The 22774-nt window shown below is 34.0% G+C and overlaps 2 protein-coding genes across 2 annotated transcripts; both read left to right on the forward strand.

Moving 5' to 3' along the window:
• Positions 1 to 6361: 6361 nt before the first annotated feature.
• On the forward strand, positions 6362 to 12469 carry LOC113760430 (cyanidin 3-O-glucoside 7-O-glucosyltransferase (acyl-glucose)-like). The gene is made up of 13 exons (XM_027302999.1): positions 6362 to 6573; positions 6675 to 6744; positions 6835 to 6890; positions 8417 to 8492; positions 8584 to 8655; positions 8860 to 8947; positions 9062 to 9317; positions 10323 to 10438; positions 10558 to 10778; positions 11047 to 11075; positions 11155 to 11242; positions 11662 to 11752; positions 11890 to 12469. Exons 1-13 carry the CDS (start codon positions 6394 to 6396, stop codon positions 12137 to 12139), a joined length of 1593 nt encoding a protein of 530 aa, XP_027158800.1. The 5' UTR covers positions 6362 to 6393; the 3' UTR covers positions 12140 to 12469.
• A 3007-nt stretch (positions 12470 to 15476) lies between these two features.
• Positions 15477 to 21915, forward strand: LOC113759612 (beta-glucosidase 11-like). Its single transcript, XM_027302194.1, has 14 exons — positions 15477 to 15520; positions 16596 to 16665; positions 16761 to 16830; positions 16915 to 16970; positions 18091 to 18166; positions 18265 to 18336; positions 18537 to 18624; positions 18770 to 19025; positions 19933 to 20048; positions 20185 to 20405; positions 20680 to 20708; positions 20787 to 20874; positions 21401 to 21491; positions 21666 to 21915. Exons 1-14 carry the CDS (start codon positions 15510 to 15512, stop codon positions 21913 to 21915), a joined length of 1494 nt encoding a protein of 497 aa, XP_027157995.1. The 5' UTR covers positions 15477 to 15509.
• The last annotated feature ends 859 nt before the right edge of the window (positions 21916 to 22774 follow it).

A 22774-nucleotide genomic window follows, 5' to 3' on the forward strand; every position in this document is an offset into this window, starting at 1 on the left:
ATAATTATTAGTATAATGGATAATATTAATTATATTGCATAAATTAATATACATTATATACATATAAATAATAATAATATTATTATAAGTTTGTAACTAATTAAATTAAATATTATATATATAATTAAATATAAATATACAAATGTTATAATATAAATATATAAATATATAATATATACAAATATTAATTATAATAATATTTTATATAAATATAATATATATTACATATTAAATATAGTTATTATTATATATTATTATATTTAAAATAATTATTATTATAATTATATAACTTATTAATATTACATACATGTATATATTATAATTATATGCACATATAATATACATTTATAAATATACATATATATAAATATATAATATAATATTAATAAATTTATAATATATATTATATAAGTATAATTATATTTAACTAAATAATTATAATATATAATTATATAATACAATAACATCATTATTATAAGTTTGTAACTAATTAAATTAAATATTATATATATAATTAATTATAATTATACAAACGCTATAAAATAAATACATAATTATAATTATATAATATATAAATATTAATTGTACTCATATTTTATATAAGTATAATGCATATTAATATTAGATATAGTAATTATTATATATTATTGTATTTAAAATAATAAATATAATTATAAATATAATTATATAATTTATTAATATTATATACATGTGTATATTATAATCATATGCACATATAATATGCATTTATAAATATACATATATATTATAAATATATTATTATATAATATTAATAAATTTATAATATATAATATATGAATATAATTATATTTAACTAAATAATTATAATATATATTTATATAATGTACTAATATTATAATTATAATATATTATATATATGTATATATTATAATATATAATATATATAATATATATAAATATTAATTATATCATTGTATAATTATAATATGTAATTGGATTTGTTTCTTGGAATCAAACTTGGGAATCGGACAAAACCCACCAAAATACTTGGGAATGGAGAAACACCAAATTTTTAGAAATCATTCCAAGATTTCAATTCCCATTCCAGTGAACCAAACACCATTTATGGGGTTCATTCCATTCCCCGAATCCGATACCCTCTTACCAAACGCCCCCTTATTTTGTTCTAAAGAATGATTTCAAATGGTCAATTCCCTCAGTGCAATGCAGTTTAGACCTTTTGAAATGAGAATCAACATTTTACTATGACATTTCTTTTTTCTTTGCTACGAGATGTTGATTGAAGGTAGCACTTTCTCTGAAATGATACTTGTCCTAAGATTCGATTAAAAGATTATTAATTTTTTATAACTATATTAAGGGTCGAAGAATTAATATTTTTTTTAAAGATGTAGATCACAGTCATTTGTAGCTTTTTCTACTATTATTTTTTATTTTTTTTTAAAGGGGTGGAAGTGTTGGGGGGGGGGGGTGGGGAAATTAGCTAAGTTAATGCTATTGGTGTTTACAACGATAGAATGTTGACAGATTAAGAGTCTAAATGTGTTAGGTGAACATTGGAAAATGGAAGTTTACTAACGAGTAATCAAATTTAGCAAGAAGACATTTCAAACTTTATGCTTGCCAAGTTTTCAACACTTCTATTTTTCTTTTGGAAGAATCTTTTATTTCATTCATGTATTGTGCAAGGTTGATTCTTCCTTCTTAAGTAAATATGGAAGATGATACATGATCGACATGATCATCAGATTATCCCCTTCTATTTTTTACTTTCTTCTATGCTGCTTCGTACTTAAGAAACCTTACTTTCTGTTTTGCAGTTTTTTTTTTTCTAGATTTCAAAAGTTTAATGCAAGCTCATTGTGCAACTAATGCCGCAATATATATAAATATATATACGTATAACTACATGGGCGTATATTGTGGCAAAGCTAGTATCTTATGCGTAAGGCGACAATAGTTAACTTGAACATTTCTAGTAGAATTAAATTCATCTCCAATGTGGCTTGTTGTATCTCCCCTCATGTTTGAGGTATCATCCGTTTGTTTAAGCTAAAAAACAGGCTGAAACCCTTTTTTTCTTATAAATTAACATAAATATTTTATTTATAGTACATTTGAGAGAAACCCTAAAATAATATAGACATACCAAAAGTGCGACCCTTACCGTAAAAGTTGATGAAACTTTGATTTGTGAGAAAGCTGGTGTGTTCTCAAGATGCCATAGTTTTGCATCATTTTGAATGAAGGGGACGAGAAAAATATGCGTTTTTTTTTTTTTTGGAAAATTTTAGAGACAAAGTAAGTCAATTTCTCTTCTACTTACAGAAGGGAAGAATTTTATCTTCCTATACTGCACCTAAAGGTCAATCGGAATTGGATTCTGGGATGAAATTGGTATGTTTTCAAAATGTAAGGGATGATTTTTATTGCTTTAAATGTTGGGGGACGAAAAATGTATTTCTTGAAATAGTTAGGCACAATTTAGATAAATGACCCACATGTCACATTCATATGGTCAGAAGGACTAGGCAAGTATCTCACGCTTCATTTCATGTAAGGCTAATTTATTACTACTATTTTAGTGGGATAAATGGAGCCGGCAAATACAGGATACAAATCGCATATTCTTGACAAAAATAATTATCACTGTCTTTTCCGTGAAAATGACGACCAACAAAAAGTCTGATATGATGAGAACTAGGAACATGATGGAAAAAACTTCAGAATTCGCCAAGTGACAATGGGAGAGAAGAGCACGACCACGAACATTTGTGGTGATATTATCCAACTACACAGGGCGAAAACTTTGAATCCATAACCACGAACGACCATATTATGCAAGGTATATATTGGTCCAACATTCCAAGAGAAAAAAAAATATTATAGCGATTTGATTTATATGAAATAAAAAGATGATTGAAAAATGTATTTATAAAAAATTAAAATTTTTTTGAAAGGAAATAGCTTTTCAAACAAGGTCTAACTTATGCCAGAGTATACAATATCACGAGGAAACTTTGTCGAGCATTTAGATTAAGAAACTTGAATTTTGCAGGCTCAGTTCAATTTGTATACGACACGAAATATTGACCAAAGCCATAAAAAATTTGTATACATGATGTAGACAAAAATGTAGTGTTGTCAATTACCAAAAAACAAAGAGACAAAAAATGTAGAAAAAAATATACAGTTATCTATGGGTCTACAGGGATGGCTCCCTCTCCCCCCCCCCCTCCGGATGGGCCCCTTCTTATTTATTCCAAAGAGTTTTTCTATAAAAAGCGATTAAAAAACATGATAAACAATAGATACAATGCTGGGACATCTCCCCCCTCCCTTTATTATTTATTCCAAAGAATTTTTTTACAAAAAGCGATTGAAAAATATGACATTTTAAGTGATAGACATAATGCAAAAATTTCTAAAATTAAAGAGATGGGGTCATCTTTATTTTTGTTTTTTTCGTACAATTGTGTGTTGTATAAAGTAATATTTTTGTATTTTAGAACACATTTTAAACGCTCAATATCCAAGTAAAATTCGAAAAGCACATTAAAAAACCCGCCAAAAAATATATAAGTCATGTGATTGTGCGCATTATATAATATAAAAGTTGTGGCCATGATTCCAGAGAAATATGAGCTAATACCAATACGCCACGATTGTGTTACCGGACATTTTTTTTGGGTCAAATTTCATAGTGAGGAAACTACTCAACCGATTTATCGCTATTTGAGTACTAAAATTCTCTAAGTTGTTGACAAAAGATAATAAAAGACGAGGCACCAGTGAATACTACTGAATGGCAGAAACAAAGTGATAATAACATCGAAAAAAGAAAAGGTAGTAATATAAAAGAAAAGAAACATGATAGGAGCCTACTGGATTGGTTTCTTTTTTCAATGCGTTGTTTTGTTAAAGCATTGTCCTTTTCATAACGATAGTAAATTTGCCTTTGTATTCTTAGTTTTCCTACTGATCAACATCTCTGCGATGTGAAGCATAACAACGACTGGAAGGTTCAGGATGAGCTTAGGAAGTAATCTTCAAAGCCAGTTTCAATTTGTCCAATGCACTAGGTTGTGCAACCCATCATCACATCAAAAGTTGACACCTATCTAATTTTATATTATATAGAAATTTGAGATTTCATAACTTTAGTGGGCATAGGGTATGTTTTCCGTTTAAGAGTTTTTTTTAATTAAGTTTTTAATTTAAAAACCTAATTAAGTAAAATTATGCTTTTAATCAATTTTTAGTTAAGTGGAGCGGGCATCGGACTTGCTTAATTAAGTTTTAGAATTTTTTTTTCTAATTTTTGGTATGCCCATGCATGTGGATTCAGGGTCTCTGTTATTATTAGTGATAATTGCAGCATACAAAGCATACACTATTTTTTTTTTTTAAAAAAAGAAGATTAACAATGATTCTCTATTTACTCTTGTGATGATTCGATCTTGTGATTTTTCGGTTACAAGTGAAGCTTCTTATGATTAAGTCATGCTTTGTTATTAGCATAAACTAGTATGAATATGGGCACGAGAGTAATATAGACAAAATGATCAAATTGCAAAAGAACAACTTGTATACGGTGTGCATATGTTCACGTTCTAATGTTTACCTTTATAGTTTAGCATCAATATCTATCGTATTAATTCAAACGTTGTATCATATAATTATACCATACTTGCAGGGCATGTGGTAATAGATTGTAATCTATTTTTCCTTATAAACTAACCCACAATTGTAACATCAATACAATCACATTACAATTCAACAGTACCATCAGGGGCGGAGCCAGAAAAAAATCTTAGTGGGGGCAAAAATAACACTAAAATTTTTTATCTATTCTTTTTCTAATTTTTTAAGCAAAAAAAAAAAAGTCTCATGCATAAAATCACCATTTCACAAGTTAAAATATTTATCAAATGACCCATTTATTAGTTATTACATTAACTAATCAATTTTCAAATTTCTTTAAAACAATAATAGTCTCATGCTCTAGAAATATATTTGCAAACAAATTTAAAATAATAATAATAAGAAGTAATTGTTTAGAACCTGATTTTGATGGTCTCCTAAAGTTGGTGAAAAGAGCTGCAAAATGTGCGGGACCCAGGTCTTAGAAGATCAATTGATTCTGATGCAATCTCTAAATCGGATGAAGTGATCAACAGAAAGAGTAACAAGCTTTGGTTGTGGAAGAAAAAGTGGCTCTCGTATGTATGTTGGGGAGTGAGGACAACCGAGAGCCAGAGGAGGAAAGGGAAATTGGGGAGTGGGGACAAAGGAAGTAAATGATAATTGGATGAAGTGATAAAAAGAAAGAGTAGTTGGCTTGGGTGTGGAAGAAGAGGAGCCGGGTTGTGAAGGGAAATGGAGGACCACAGGAGTAAAGGGAACTTGGGGAGTGGGGATCAAAAGGAATGACTGATATAATTGGTACTTGGCCCTGTTGGGGAGAAAATGGGGACTAGAGGAGGAAAGTGAATGATATAAATTTTGTGACCCATTCTTTCATATTTTTTCTAAAAAAAATTCTGGAGGCACATTTAAAATTATGTCAAAATTGTAAATGTATTATAGGAATTTAAGGGCCCCAGTGCCCTCCTTTAAATCCGCCCCTGAGTACTATCAATTCACAATACATTAACATTATAACTAACTCAAAAATAGTGAGATAAGCAGTAACACACACAAGATTAAACTCATATTTATGGAGTTTAGTTTGCAAAAACACTAGGTAAAACTTGGAAAAATGTAATATGAAGATTGAAAATTTACAAGTACAGTGTAAGTATTAAGAAATTTGTGAATGGAGTATGGGTTACTATTTACTAGTTAAATAATTAATAAATGTATAATTCTTCTCTCGTAACAGTGCACTCTATTGAATACAAATGTGTGCCTTAACGAATAAAAAATGTATATTTTGGTGAACATCAGTGCATATCAAAATATGCGCGCCCACATATGTATGTATGAATGTATGTATGTGCACATGAGAGTAAATTTGTAATTTTGCATGCAGCAAAAATATTTTTACAGTTTACGAAATATGAATATTAATACATAACTTACAGCATATTTATAAATTTCCACTTTTCCTTATTCCCTTCTTCCAAATTTTCCCAAAAATACCACATATTTCATTTGTGTACTGTAGATTTCGTTTGATTATTGTGGTAAAATTACACTTGGTCGCTGAATGATCAAAGCAATGACGTTGTTGCCAGTATCCACTTTTCTGTCTTATAAACGGCCAAATGAGATTTCTCGTAGTTCTGAGAACGATTGAATGTGTATTTAAGTCAACAAAGAAAATAAATCAAGCCCACAAATGGAAATATGAAACAGCAGACTAACAATCTCTGGAATTTAGTCACCATGTTGAAACAGAAACAGAGGAGTCTAATGTATTTTACTTCTGCTCCATTGATTCTAGTACTAATGGTGCTAATGTTGTTGCAGTCTCTGGCTGTAATGGTAGTAGCCAGAGTGGAGAATTATACAAGATCAGACTTCCCAGCTGACTTTGTTTTTGGCGCTGGCACTGCCTCATATCAAGTCAATACTCTGATTACTCTCTGTGTTTCATTTTCTTGTACATGATTAAATATAGTAACATGAACTCAGTAAATTTATGATCATATAATACGTATATATAGGTAGAGGGAGCAGCTCTTGATGATGGAAGGACTCCTAGCATTTGGGATACCTATACCCATGCCAATAAAGGTATGTTTGTTTTGAGAAAATTTTATTTTTTGTGCTCTAATTTTTATCATCTATGTTTGTAAAACTTTTACTCTTGAATAAAATGATCAGGTCTATCTAATGGAGCCACAGGAGACATAGCATGTGATCAGTATCACAAATACAAGGTAGATATATCTTTCCTGACTTCTAGCTTTCTGGCATACTGATGCAATTGCAACTTCAGTAGCCAAACTTAGTTTAACTAGTGTGCCAAATTCGGGTTTTCACTAGAGACAGTAAATGGTTATCATATCCCAAAATGAATTTTGTGTGAGGGAGATTAAAGGATCAAAAGGTTTAGAAACTCTGAATGATTTGTATCATTACTATCTAACAGTTGTACTAGTATTACACTTGTTGTGTTAATATTCGTGTTAGTTTCTACATATCTCTCAAGCAATTGGAATTGCCAATTGCCAAGGTACCTGATCGCCCAAATTGTGACACTTACTAAGAGAGGAGTAGATACTTGTTAGCCTGCAAAATGTTTAATCACTATTAAACTGATTTCTGTTTAATACTAGGTATTATTGATCACCTATGAAAGTGATTTTAGCAGTAGATTGTAAGGGTAGAAGCTTTAAGACACTCAAATTTTCCAACTACCACCAGAAGTAACGCTTAAGCAGAGATAGTGGGATGTAATTGGCTACTAGATATATATGCCAATAGTAACTGCAACTAGTCAAGAAAATGGATCAAGTTTTTGTCTCTCATTGTCCCCTTTCCCTACAAAACTGAATAAGGAATCTAAAGTAGTTCTCGCCTTTATGACTTGGTCGGTGAGCTGGTCTTCTACCTTCTATTTCAAGCGGATGCAGCATCTGAATCTCAACTTTGTATACAGTTACAATTGAAAACCAATAACTATAATCTTTAGGCAATTCTAACAGTTCCTTTATTGATAAGCGACCCGAAAGTTACCGGCAGCATAGCTGGTCATTGCATCAGAAGAACATGCACCCAAACAAAAAACTTATTAAGAAAACCAAAACAACCTGCTGCAACTATCATCACTACTTATCAGACTGAATGTTCAAACATTCAGGCCATTCCAGATTCCATCCAGAAGTACCCGTAAACATTCTGCTCTAGTACTGAATTCTGCTCCAGTGTCCTGCTGCTTGAATGCATTTGTTGGCTGAGAGAGTACATTCTGAGATACCTGGATCTCAGTAGCCTGCTACTCGAATCTTCTTACAATTAGCACAAAGATTGTGGATAGCAAGTGGCGAAATCATGTATTTTGTTTAATATTAAGATCATAGTTCGTCGTCGTGGGTCGCAATCGTGTCGCGGCATATGAGTTGGATATAGGGTGATACGCACGTTATAACATACAAAAATTTCCAAAAAATCTGAAAAAATTACTAAAAATAAATTAAAAATACCATAAAAGGCAGAATCTAAAAAAAATATCCAAGTTGACTATGATATTTTGGCCAATTGTATGTTTCGCAGATTCGAATCAGTCAATATCGGTCAAGTCAAAGCAAATCGTTGTGGATATTAAATTATCCACAATTCGGTGATCGGTATTGTACCGGTCCCTCTGTTCCGGTTATGACTCGGCCGAGTTTGTGTGAAGATACATGATTTCGCCACGGTGAAATCTTAATGCAGTTCACTCTAGGAAATTTATCTGTTTCAGGAAGATGTCCAGCGCATGGTTGAAACAGGTTTGGAGGCTTACAGATTCTCTATTTCCTGGTCAAGACTTATCCCTAGTATGTTTAATTCTACTGTACTACCTTTGCAATACTACTGCATATTTTGTTTATTTCTTCTCATACTCTGTTTTGTCTTTTCTCTTTTCAGATGGAAGAGGCCATGTCAACCCCAAGGGATTAGAATATTACAACAATCTCATTAATGAACTCCTCATGCATGGTAGGTTTATTCTGTTTGATAAGTAAGCACTTAATGAACAACCTGTTTGTGTGAACTGTTCCATAAATGGGATGATATTGACAAATCTTTGTCTTACAAGAGCACGGACATAAACTTCCCCTATGCTGTTGACATTCTATCTGAGTTTATTTTCATTTTAACGGTTTTTATGTTTTGACATCATTACTGTCGGATGACACACAGGAATTCAACCACATGTCACGCTGGTTCACCTTGATAATCCTCAAGCTCTTGAAGATGAATATGGGGGGTGGCTTAGTCGGAAAATGGTGTAAGCATTTGATTTTTGTCATTTTGATCGAGCTCTGTTTCGTATATGGTTTGCATGGTGAACTATATGCGCATATTATGTGATTAAATCTAAACAGTTATTACTTGTGTTCAGGAGAGACTTTACTGCCTATGCGGATCTGTGCTTCAAGGAGTTTGGGGACAGGGTTCTGCACTGGACTACTATAAACGAGGCCAATGTATTTGCCATAGGTGGTTATGATAATGGACTTGCTCCCCCAGGACGTTGCTCTCCGCCATTTGGACTGACGTGTACCGAGGGTGATTCTTCAACTGAACCATATATTGCTGGTCACAACATGTTGCTGGCACATTCGTCTGTTGTGAAACTATACTACGCAAAGTATAAGGTAGTACTATGATATAGCATTTCATATTTTTCTCACATAATCTAGTGTTTTACTACCTAGTTCTACTTCAATGGTGGGCACTTGATTTTTGTCACATTGATCTTAGTAAGCTTTTGGTTCTTGAAAAATTCTAAGTGCAACCATATACATCTCTGCATGCACAGAGGAGAACTACTATGGTACTATTAGTTAGTTGTGCTAACTGGAAGTGCTTGAGATGATTGTACAGAGTTAGATGATAATTCATTTCCCATTTATAGAGATAGGGATGGAAACGTGCTAGTTCTTTCCAACCCGGTACTGATGCTCTGAGCCACTGGCTTTTTAACTACTAGTATCTAGAGTTGCACTTGCACCTGGAATTTGCTTTTGTAGTTTAATTGTTCGACATTTACATCATCTAGCATATTACAAGTATCTTCAATTACATATATCCTACCAAAGAGTGGCTATTACGAGTCTTTTGTGCTACATTCTGACTCTTGTGTAGCCAGTTGCGTTGGAAGGGCTTGTTTCTAAACATATTTGTCACCAATTTTGGATTCAATTCTGGAAATAACAATTTGCTTTAAGCTGGAAATTGGAATGACAATATTCTGTCTGTTTCCATAAGTCTCGTAGAAAAAATGCCTAGTCGCTAGTCGCAACTCACAAGTGCTGTGAGGACTTGGTGGAACTGCAAGAAAGGAGAATAAGTTTGGATAGAGATCAAATACTCTATAGTTTACCATTAGGGATTAGTAAAAAGGGTAGCTTAATAGGCCTGGGAATGGATAGGCAATCCTATTGGTGAGCCCCTAGCTGCCACCCCTACTAACATATAGGGTATGATGCAGCCTGACCAAAAATTTCCAATCTTGCATCAGCCAAAAATAGGATTGGAGTTATAAGATTGACATTGATGCATCTCTTTAAAGTTCTGATGGTGGTCTTTTGTTGATCTTCATATCTGGGAAAACATGATGGGAAGCAAGTCATACAACAGAAATTTATGTCTGTGTGCAGGCCATTCAACGTGGTTTTGTGGGACTAAACCTCTATGCTCCTTGGTTTTCTCCATATAGCAAAGCTGTAGCAGATGTAATTGCAACAAAAAGAGCCATCGATTATTATATTGGTTGGTGAGTTTCTTCACTATGCATTTCGTCATCCCTGGCAAGCAGCAAGATAACTTCTTTCCTTTGCTACTTAAAGCAAAAAGATAAGCTCATTTTATGGTTTATCCACAATTCGACTGCAGGTTTCTCCATCCATTGGTGTTTGGAGACTATCCTGACATTATAAAGAAGAATGCTGGCAAGAGGATTCCAACACTCACTCCGCGTGAATCTAAGCTAATCAAGGGCTCCATTGACTTTATAGGGCTGAATCATTATTTCATATTCTATGTCAAGGACAATCCCAGCAACCTTAGTAGGAACATCAGGGACATAACTGCCGATATGGCAGTAAGCATCTTCTGTATGTGATCGTTTTTTCGCAAGCTTGAATTACTTTTTTCTTACTGAATTTCATTTTGCCTAGTGAATCAAGTACCTGTACCCCTTTTGAAAAGCCTTTTTTAGTTCCTCTGTTTGTGAGTTCTTTGAGAACTTGTCCACAGCTTTAGTTTCATTTTACTGTCCTTAATGCTTCTCTTTTGTCAAGGTCTCTATCTCTCTGATGACGTTTATCGCTCTATATTGTTGTTGAATTGAACTAATTGCTTTATATGTTTTGGTTTCTTTAGTAGAGCCAGAAGATGCAACAACGGATCAGGTTGGCATGAGGAATTGAATTCCATGATTTTCTGTTCATCATTTTTGGTCCCTGTTATTAACCATCTTATTTGGCACAGGATGAAGTTGAATCATCCAGTCTTTTTGCAATTCTGGAGTATCTCAAGAAAGTTTATGCCAATCCACCTATTTATATCCAAGAGAATGGTTCTCTCTCTCTCTCTCTCTCTCTCATGCACGTGCACGCACACACACAAAAAAACACATTTGCCTCTGCTACCTCACCAAGGATGTGCAATTACTAGAAATCTGCCGACCTAATCAAACCTCCTGTGTATATATTGCTTGAGAACTTTCATTTCCTTTTGAATGGTTCCCCATTCTGGAATGTGTATGCTTGGTTGCAACTCTCTAAGGTTCAGCCACCAAAAATGCAAGTGTGGTATTTTGACTTTGAAGCTCGGGATGCTCTTTTACTGGCGCATTTTCTTTTCCTTGCTATTGGAGTCTGCATTAATTTGTATCTGTCACCTGATCAAATTATGATCTAAAGATGTTTGAACATATATAGCTCATAGTTTAACGTCTTAGAATCTCTTTGGAGACTGATTGACTGGTTTTAATAGGTAAAGGAATGGAGCGTAATGGAACACTAATTGACACACCGAGGGTGAAATATGTGCATTCATATATCGGAGCCTTGCTCGACGCTATAAAGTAAGCATGTGCTGATATGTACTTTTGAGTGTTTTTTGCACGTTCTGTCTAATGCCTTACGATTTACTGCATAAATTACAATTTTACTGGTTAACATTCCTGACCTGTTCTGGTCTTTCCTCTTGCAATGTCGGAAGAAACGGATCCAACACAAAAGGCTACTTCCTGTGGTCTTTCTTAGATGGTTTGGAGTTACTTGGTGGCTACCAGACAGGTTATGGCCTGTACTACGTGGACTTGGATGACAAGCAGTTGAGGAGATACCCAAAGCTCTCTGCACATTGGTACTCCAATTTCCTCAAAGGAAGAAGCATCAGGCCTGATGAGATTATTGTAGATGGAAATGAAGCCTTTGTTTCTTCGATGTCAGAAGCCTCTGACCACTGAAACAAATCTTTTGTGCTTATAACTGCTCAAATTCTGCATAATAGAATTTCTGGTGCAATGGATTCCACCATAGGGTGCACGAATCTGTTCAATTACACCATTAAATCTTCTATGAATCAAAGAAAGAAGCATAGTTATAGTAGCTAAATTGAGATAATCTGCTGGAGCTACTCTTGTTGACAAGACATTCAGCAGTCATAGAATATGACGGGAAAATGCAAAATTTGTAGCGCTCAACTGAGTGGATATGTTGTATTCAGGTAAAACCACAAACTAGATTGCACAGATAGTTGATTCTCTTGGCAATTGGTAGTGGAAGTTTGTATTTTCCCTGGATTGTTATGGATTTTATACTTTGCTGTAACTTTCTTTTAAGACATGTTAACCTTTAACTAGAGGTGACAATTTGTCCCAAGTCCCAATGGGTTACCCATGCCCATGGGGAATTTGGGCGGGATGGGTATTGGATTTTGATATTGGGTTTAAAATGGGACAAATCCCAATTGTACCCATTAATTGATGGGAATACTTGGGAAATACTTGGGTACCCATTGGGCTCAAATAACAAGGGCTCTGTTTGGTTTAGCTATTTTTGGGGGGTATTTTTGAAATATTTTATTATAGCAGTGTATATGAAAAATTTTTGCTATAAAATTTTTTTGAAATAATTGATATACTAATATGGATGGGATGTTTTTTGAGTTATTGTATATTACTGTAACATTGTATTTGAAAAACTTATTTTTTGAAAAAATAGCCAATCCAAACGGAGTCTTAGATTAAAAAATAATCTTTAACAATTTTTATAGTCATACTAGAGAATATAATCTAGTAGTTTTCCTAGTCATTATCCACAAGAATTTTCAACATTTCAGTCAATTTAGACCTGTCATCTTTGGACAATAATGAGGATAAATATTCAACACCTTAAGTACCTTGGTCATCTTGATATATGTTGGAATATGACTGTATATCTATTTTTTCCTTTATTTGTTAATCCAATTTTTTATGGGAATCCTGAGTATAAAGCACTTGCATGTTTATTTAATAAAACTAAAAAAAATTTAATAAATCAAAAATATTAAAATTATATAAAAAATAAAAATGAATTAAAGGAAAAAAAATATGTAGAAAATAGATTTGGGTATTGGGCGGGATCAATCTAAACCCATCCCAAAGTGATCCCGCCCAAGTTAGTCCCAAAATACATATGGGTAAGGTTGGGCCCAAACCCATATGACTCGGTTCCATCACAAACCCAAGCAAATCCCGCCCATCCCGCCCATTTTGCCACCTCTACCTTTAACGCAATGCCTGACATCCCAAAAGGGGCACCAAAAAAAAAAAAAAAAAAAGGTATCAAGCTTGTTTAAGCCAATGAATTAAATGGTACCATCCTTGTTCAGCCAAAACATTTTGGAGTGATTTTGATCAACTCTTACAAATGCATTTGGCAGTGGCAGTGCAATTAATTGGAAATATTCCTACATGGATCCAGATAGAAGTACAGTTATGAGAAAGTTCTTGTTGTTTTGATGAAATTGAAATTAGCCCTTATGTTTATTTCTGAAGACCCTGAAGTTTTAGGCCATGTGATATAAAGTTACATGTCGAAACTTCAACAAGTCAATGACAAACGATCCCCCTTTGGGGTTAATTATTATGGCCTTCAGTTTATCAGCAAGAGTTCAACCAATCATAGGTTGCTTCATTGGGATGCAAGAATGAGTCTTTTGTAGATGTGAATCAAATGTCAAGTGCTTCTGAATCTTGTTACCTTTTCTTGCAGGAGGATTTTCGAGAGCTCTAGTTTCTTTATTTGATTGCATGTGTACAATTCAATTAGTTAGACTGTGCAGTTTATGATATGTACAATTAATTTTTCATTAATATTCTTATAATTTACAGTGACTCTTACAGATCCTCTAATACGTAGTACCGTACATGCCATTTACAATTGACATGATCAAAATTCACAAGATGATATGGATGCTTGCTGGTTTAAACGAATAGCACATTTATTATCACTTTGTCTCATATGCCCAATTCAACAATCAAGTCGTTTGATCAATGATTGGCTTCCCCCACGCAATCTTTTTCTCCGTCTACTTATTGTGAAATGACTTCGTAACTAAAGACTACTTGTCCAACTGCAATTGTGCATTTCAAAGAGATTATTTGACCATCCAATTCCTGATTGCTACAAGGGGTCATTCATATACCCCCAACTCCCTTTGATTTAATCAGGAATTCAATAGTTGTTCCATTCGAGTTTACCTAAAAAATTATTGAGTGGAGAATTGGTTAGATCCCACATGAAACGGATTAAACTAAAACTCTAAAAAAAATTTAAGAACTTGAGTTTTTTTTTACTATTTTATTTCTTTTTTTAGTTTTTGATTTTCTTGACTTTTCCAAATCTCTTCACATATCGATTGGCACTGCACTATGCAAGGCAGTAACGACATTACTCCTTCTGTTGCTTGAATGACAGAACAAGCACCCCCTAGTTCTACATAGTAATATGACATGAATGATGTTAGATCTAGGGTTCAAGCCCTCATGGTATCTGTATGTCTGCTTTCGATTGGAAAACAAGAAAAGGAACTCTGCTCCCAAGATTAAAGTCGAAATTTTCATGATAAGAACTTTGATTCGTATACTTTAAGAATAGTACTTGCAGGTTGAAAAAATCATATAGGATAGCCAAGAAGAATTCACTAGAGAGTTTAATGAAGAAAATGTTAGGTATCCAGACGTGGAATAAATTATTAGTGTGAAATCAACAATATAATAATTTAATGAAACATAGCATGAATAAGATTTAACATGATTCAATTTAATTACCAAATATATGTCAACTGTGAGAAAACCCTTCTTCTATTATGAGTATAACGTCACTCTCGCCCAACAACGCTCTCTCACCTTCTCTGTATGTCTATAGGGCTTCCTTGTGTGCATCTTGTAGTATGCCATTACTTTTTTTTTCGATAACACTTATAGTAATTCCCAAAACACATATAGATAGGAAATTTTTTTGGCTAGTAACTACAGAACCGCCAGAAACTATTTATATGTCACACGAAAAGGTAAGCAGTTTACTCGAGAAAAACTCAAAACAGTCCACCAAAGAGGCCATATATAAGTCAATGTCTACATTGATTTAGCAGCTTATTCATTGAAATGACAAAGTGTAAATACTAAGATAAACTAAAAAATGTACGCAATAATTACAACATATTAAAACTCACCTTTAAATGTGAACCTAATAAAGTGTTTGGATTTGCTATTCTAGAGAAAAAATTTGTTGTTTGGTGCGTACACTTGTTGTATAAAATTATATAGTGTAATTGCTCTGTCAATTATTATAATGATACTAGTGTACCTTTTTTTAAAAAATTCTTATAAACTAATCCACAATTATAAGAACAATATTTCAATAACATTACAGTTAAATCAACATTTAACAACATCACGACTAGTCCACAAATGAAAGCATAAATCACCAGTACATAGGGAGTACAATACCCAAGCCCCTCGGGTTTTGGAGAGGCATATAGAAACATTGGTGGTTGAATGTTGAAAGTTAGAAATATGAGGGATTATTATGCACGGTATTACATATACTAATGTGTACATGCCAATAAGAAAGTACATGTGCTACTTACTGAACAAATTGTTATTCACTCCATTTATTATCATTTTGCAGAGATTATAGCATTGAAAGAGGTGTTTAGACTTTGAATCTAATGGAGAGATGATTGCAATAAAAAAAATGGAAATTTATATTTGATTTTCGACATTTGCTTAGTTATGCAAGTACTTCAAGGTGGTTGATTATATATTCGTATTAGGTTGGATCCTTAGTGAACTTGTGAAATGAAATCTCCCGTAGTTGTAAAGAAAATGTTTGACTATGTAGATGAATTGTATTTGATACTTGATGGAATTTAAATCCATTTAGCTTTGTGCCTTGTGGATTAATCACAGGGTACGGTGGTGTTATGTCCAGAGTATGGAGCGTCACAGATTGATTAAACCTGTACAACTATTCAGTTTAGTGTGTGAAAATACTACTTTTTTCATTTGCATACATACTGCAAATTTTAATTTGTTTATTGTGGTAGAATTACGTTTGATGGACCGCCGGCTGAATGATCAAAGGAATGACGTTGTTTTCTATGGAAATTTAAGAGCCCTTGCCCACATTACAGTCCTGTAAACAGACAAACAAGATTTCTTGAAATGTGACAATCTTTGGATGTGTATTTAAGTCATCAATGGAAATGAATGAAAGCCATCAATAACATAGAAATAGCAGATAAAAAAGCTCTACAAATTTAGACACCATGTGGAGACAGAAACATAGGAGTCTTACGCATGCTTCTGCTCCTCTGATTCTAGTACTAGTGGTGCTAACGTTGTTACAATGTCAGGCTATAATGGTGGTAGCCAGAGTGAAGAACTATACAAGATCAGACTTCCCAGCTGACTTTGTTTTTGGCGCTGGCGCTTCTGCATATCAAGTCAGTACTCTCTCTGTTTTCTTTTTCTTGCACATGATTATATACATAACAGTGTTATACATATAACAGATTAATAATCATAGACATATACATAGGTAGAGGGGGCAGCTCTTGAAGATGGAAGGACTCCTAGCATTTGGGATACCTTTGTTCATGCCAATAAAGGTGAGTTTTCTTGAAATAAATAATTTTTTGCTCTAGTCCTTTTTTTCCCCACCAGTAAGCTCTACTGTTGAATAAAATTTTCAGGGTTTTTTAATGGAGACACAGGAGACGTAGCATGTGATCAGTATCACAAATACAAGGTACACATTTCTTTCCTGCCTTTTGGCTTTCTGACATATATTGATGAAATTGCACCGTCATTAGCAAATCTTAGCAAAAAGGAATGATTCCCAAATTGGGGTTCACTTTTGCTGGAGACAGTTAATGGTTATTATATATCAAAACAAATTTTATGTAGTGGAGACTGAAAATTTGAAAAGATTCACAACTCTGTAGGACTTGAGGGTGATCACTGCATGTATACGTCCTCCTTGTATTAGTATCTACACTTACTATACTAAGATCAGCTTCGTTATTGTCTTAGTTTCTACATTCTCTCAAACAATTGGTACTATCAATTGCTAAGATATCTGATCCCCCAAATTGTGAGGCTAATTAAGAGAGGATTAGATATTTGTTTACCTTCCACGAATTTGATCCTCAATCAGATGATTTTTGTGGTTGTAGATAGTAAATGATCATGGATGAAAGTGATTTATGTAGTAGTAAACTTTGAGCATAGAAGCTTTAAGTGATTCAATTATTGCAGCTAATAGCAGATTGTAACAATTAATTCAGAAAAATCAAGATGATTTTATAGTAGGTGTTTATAACAAAAGTAATTACTAAAGTATTAGAACATAAATCAAGTTCTTATCTCTCTTATTTCCCCTCTTCCTACCAAACTGAGGACAGAAATATAAAACAGTTCTCATCTTTCTGACTTGCTTGGTAAACACTGGTCTTCTATCTTCAATATTACAATTGCAAACTACTAACTGCAATCTTTAGGCCATTCTATAGTTGTTTTACTGATAATCAGTAAAAAAAATAACCAGCAGCATAGCTCCACATTATGTTAGAAAATTATGCAACCAAAAACAAACTTAAACAAAAAAATAAACAACCTGCTGCCTCTATCAGCAGCTACTGTTATCACTAGTTATCAGACTAAATATTCACGGCCTCAGGCCTTTATTGATGCCGTCCAGCAGTATCTCTAAACATTCTGCTGTACAACTCAATTCTGTAGCCTGCTCTTTGAATATATTTGCTGGTTAAGAGATAGTACATTATTAGATATTTTGACCTCAGTAGCCTGCTAATTGAATCTTCATATAATTAGGATGCGGTTCACTATAGGAAATTTATCTGTTTCAGGAAGATGTCCAACACATGGTTGACATAGGTTTGGAGGCTTACAGATTCTCTATTTCCTGGTCAAGACTTATTCCTAGTATGTATAGTGCTATTGTATTACCATTAACTTATATAAGACCACTACACATTTTATTTCTTTCTTCTCAAACTTGGTTTTTTTCCCTCTCTTTTCAGATGGAAGAGGCCATGTCAACCCCAAAGGCTTAGAATATTACAACAATCTCATCAATGAACTTCTCATGCATGGTAAGTTTTTCTGTTTAATAACTAAGCACTGAATCAAGTCTCTAGTTTACAGTTAAACTTCGGAAATGAGATGATACTGACTCAAATCCCAATCGTACATTTAAACTTCCTGAACACTGTTGAAGATCGATCTATCCAAGTATCATTTCATCTTAATGCGTTTATGTCTGATTATATTAGCTCTCTGATGATACAAACAGGAATTCAGCCACACGTCACGCTCTTTCACTTTGATGCCCCTCAAGTTCTTGAAGATGAATATGGGGGATGGCTCAGTCAAAAAATGGTGTAAGCATTTGATATTTGTCATTTTGATCCATTCACTTTTAAGCTTGTTATATACACGGTATGCATTGTGAAGTACATTTGGTTATTGCATGATTAAATTTAAACCATAATTCGTATTTATACCATCATTCGTTTATGACTTCAGGAAAGACTTTACTGCCTATGCTGATGTATGCTTCAAGGAATTTGGAGACAGGGTTTTGCATTGGACTACCTTAAATGAGGCCAATATGATTGCCATTGCTGGTTATGATTCTGGAATTATTCCCCCAGGGCGCTGCTCTCTGCCTTTTGGACTGATGTGTACCGAGGGTAATTCGTCAATTGAGCCATACATTGCTGGCCATAACTTGTTGCTGGCACATTCATCTGTCGTGAAACTATATTACAGAAAGTACAAGGTATTGCTAAAATGCCTTATTTCATAATTTTCTCATGTAATCTGGTGTTTTCTACCTTGATAGTTCTACTACAGTGATTGAAAACTTGATTTGTCACAGTGATCTTACTAAACTTTTGGTTTTTCAAAGATTCATGATCCAACCATATACATCTCTGCATCTACTGAGGTGACTCCTACCTAGTAGTCACAGATGGAAGAACTACAAAATGTTAGTGGTGTTAACTGGAAATGCTCGAGATGATTGCACAAAGTTAGTTGAACCTGTGCAAAAAAAGGGTTGCACCTAGAATTTGCTTTCGTAGTTAAATTTTTAACATTTACATTATGCAATGCATTTATTCTACTTCTCATAGTATACCAAGTAGTAGAATCCTTGCCTGGTGGCTGTCTTGAGTAATTCGTGCTACATTCTGAATCTTATCTAGTGATTTGCATTGGAAGAGTTGCAGTTATAATCATACTTGTGACCAATTTTGGTTTCAATTATGGATATAACGATTTACTTTAAGTTGGATGCCAATATTCGTTTGTCTCGTAGAAGAAAACCTGGTTGCAAGTGCTCCCAGCACTTTGTTGAACTGGAAGAGAAGAATATTTTGGAATAGAGATCAAGTACTGTACAGGTGGCCATTAGGGATTGGCATGAAGTGTAGCTTAATATTAGCCTGGGAATGGAAAGGCAATCCTATGTGTAAGCCCCCTTTTCCCACTCCTAATGACTTATGGGGTGTGATGCAGCCTGAATTAATGACTTCCCACCTTGAATCTGCTCAGGAAGAACAGCACAATAAGACATTAAATATTTCTCTTTAAAATTCTTATTGGTAGTTCTTTTTATTGATCTTTGCTTCTGGGGAAACATTATGGGAAGTAAGTTAACTAACGAAAATTTGTGTGCTGCGCAGGCCATTCAACATGGTTTTGTGGGACTAAACATCTTTGCTCCTTGGTTTTCTCCATATTCTAATACTACTGAAGATGTATTTGCAACTCAAAGAGCATTTGATTTTTATATTGGTTGGTGAGTAATGAATCATTGGTAGATAAGTACCTTTGCATTTAATCGTCCCTAACAAATAGCAAGATGCTATCTTTGCTTTGCTACCTGAAGCAAAAAGATAAGCATATCTTAAGGTTTATCCACAATTCCTCTGCAGGTTCCTCCATTCATTGGTGTTTGGAGACTATCCTGACATTGTAAAGAAGAATGCTGGCAAGAGGATTCCAGCATTTACTCCCCGCGAATCTAAGCTAATTAAGGGCTCATTTGACTTTATAGCGCTGAATTATTATTTCACATTCTATGTCAGGGACAATCCTGGCAGCCTTACTATGAATATCAGGGACATGACTGCTGATATGGCGCTAAGCATCTTCTGTATGTACTCATTTTTTTTGAGCTTTAATTACTCTTTGCTCATTGAATTTGCTATTGCCTAGTTAACCAACCATCCCTATATTTTTGCTAAGCCATTGTTCCTGTCCTCTGTATGTTAGTTCTACGAGAACTTGTGTACGGACTTAGTTTCATCTTAGGCATCCTTAATGCTTCTCATTTTCCCAAAATCTACAACTCTCTTATGACTTTTGTGGACATATATATTTTGTGTTTGAATTGAACTAATTTCTGTACCTATTTTCGGTTTCTTCAGTTGAGCCAGAAGACGCACCATCGAATCAGGTGGGGTTAAGAATTTAATTTCATGATATTCTGTCCATCATTTTCGATCACTATTATTAACTTTCTTGTTTGGAACAGAATGTACTTGAATCATCCGATCTTTTTCCACTTCTGGAGTATATCAAGAAAGTTTATGCCAATCCACCTATTTATGTCCAAGAAAATGGTTTGCTCTCTCTCTTTCTCTCTCCCTCTTACACATACAAACACATCAATGTACAGATCCAAGCATATTTGCCTCTTTTACTTTGCATGGATACCTGAGACTTCTTTTTGTAGCTGTCCTATTGTCCTAATTCAGCCAAATGCTTAACATGGTACAGCATCTGGCCTTTTTTGGCCAACAATGAGAAATGGAGCAATTTACTTTAACCAGAAATCTGCCAACTTAATCGAATGCGATGCTTGAGAATTTTTCATTTTCTTTTGGATTATGTTTGCATGGTTGCAACAGCCAAAACTCTAAGGTTCAGCCACCTAACGTGCAGAGCTCTTCTAGACTCCAGTCTTGTTTTTCTTCCCTTGCTGCTTAGCTCTGCTTTAATTTGTAATTCTCATCTGATCAAATTATGATCAGAAGTTTCTTGAACATATGTAGCTCATCTCTCCCTCTCTCTCTCTCTCTCTCTCTCTCTCTCTCTAACCACGATCGCAAAAAGTTTTAGAATCTTTTGGGTGATTGGTTTTGATAGGTAAATCAACCAAGCGCAATGGAACACTAATCGACACACCAAGGGTGAAGTATATGCGTTCATGTATTGGGACCTTGCTTGATGCTATAAAGTAAGCATGTGCACATATGTAATATCTACTTGTGTGTTTTTTGCATGTTCTGTCTAAATGTCTAATGCTTTTAGCTTTATGACTTACTGCATAAATGACTCTTTCTTTTTCTCTATTTTTTTTCTTCTTAATGTTCCTGATTTGTTTTGGTGCTTCATCTTGAAATTTCGGAAGAAACGGATCGAACACAAAAGGCTACTTTGTATGGTCTTTCATAGATGGCTTAGAGTTTCTGGGAGGCTATCAGACAGCTTATGGCCTGTACTACGTCGATTTGGATGACAAGCAATTGAGAAGATACCCAAAGCTCTCTGCACATTGGTACTCCAATTTCCTGAAGGGAAGAGGCATCAGGCCAGATGAGATTATTGTAGTTGAAAACAATACCTTTAATCCTTCAACTTCAAAAGCATCTGATCACTAAGTCATAACTTTCGTCATTTTTCTTTTTTCTTGCGACTTTATTAGATCAATTTGTGGTTCCTATGATCTCTGTTGAAATTTTGCATAATAGATCTTATGATAATGCACAAACCCCACTACACGATGTTCAAATCTGTTTGAAAACACCATTGAATCTAAGCACAATTTAGTAGCTAATTCCGGTAATCTGCTTGGAGCTGCGTTACTAGAATATGACGGGAAAATGGTTGAATGTTTTACCAAGTGTCAAGTACTAACACTATCTTGGACCCCATTTCGTTCAAGAAGACCTAGTGATTGATTGCGCTGTCCACTGACAGTTGATTTTCTCTGCAATTAACAGTGGAAATGTGCAACTTCCCTTGATCGTCATGGATTTCATACTTTGCTGCAAGCCTGCAACAGATTACCTTTCTTTTTAGTCAGGTTAACTTTTAAAGGCAGTGCCTCAGATCCTCAAAATGATAAAATGGTATATAGCTTGTCTAAGCTACTAAGTCGAATGTTGTCGGGATCCAAGCGTGGAGCAAACCACTGTTAAGATATCAAGTACATAATAATTTAATAATAAAAAAGTCACAAGCATGAAAGATAAACGACACACAAAATTTAACGCATTCAACTCCAACATTAACTCTACATCCACGGAGAGAAATTCATGACTCTACAAAATTATTTCATAATCCGTATGAGATTAGGAATTAGCAATTATTCCTAACCCTTTATATACCATTTTTCATCTCCCAAAAATCCTTTCTCATCCCATGTATAAGGTTACATGTCACTCTTGTGTGTCTCTTGTGTGCCACTTTGTAGTATACCAACCCTCACATATTTATAAGCTACAATACTTGTTAACA

The sequence above is a fragment of the Coffea eugenioides genome, chromosome 2 (genome assembly GCF_003713205.1).
Source record: "Coffea eugenioides isolate CCC68of chromosome 2, Ceug_1.0, whole genome shotgun sequence".
Lineage (NCBI taxonomy): Eukaryota > Viridiplantae > Streptophyta > Magnoliopsida > Gentianales > Rubiaceae > Coffea > Coffea eugenioides.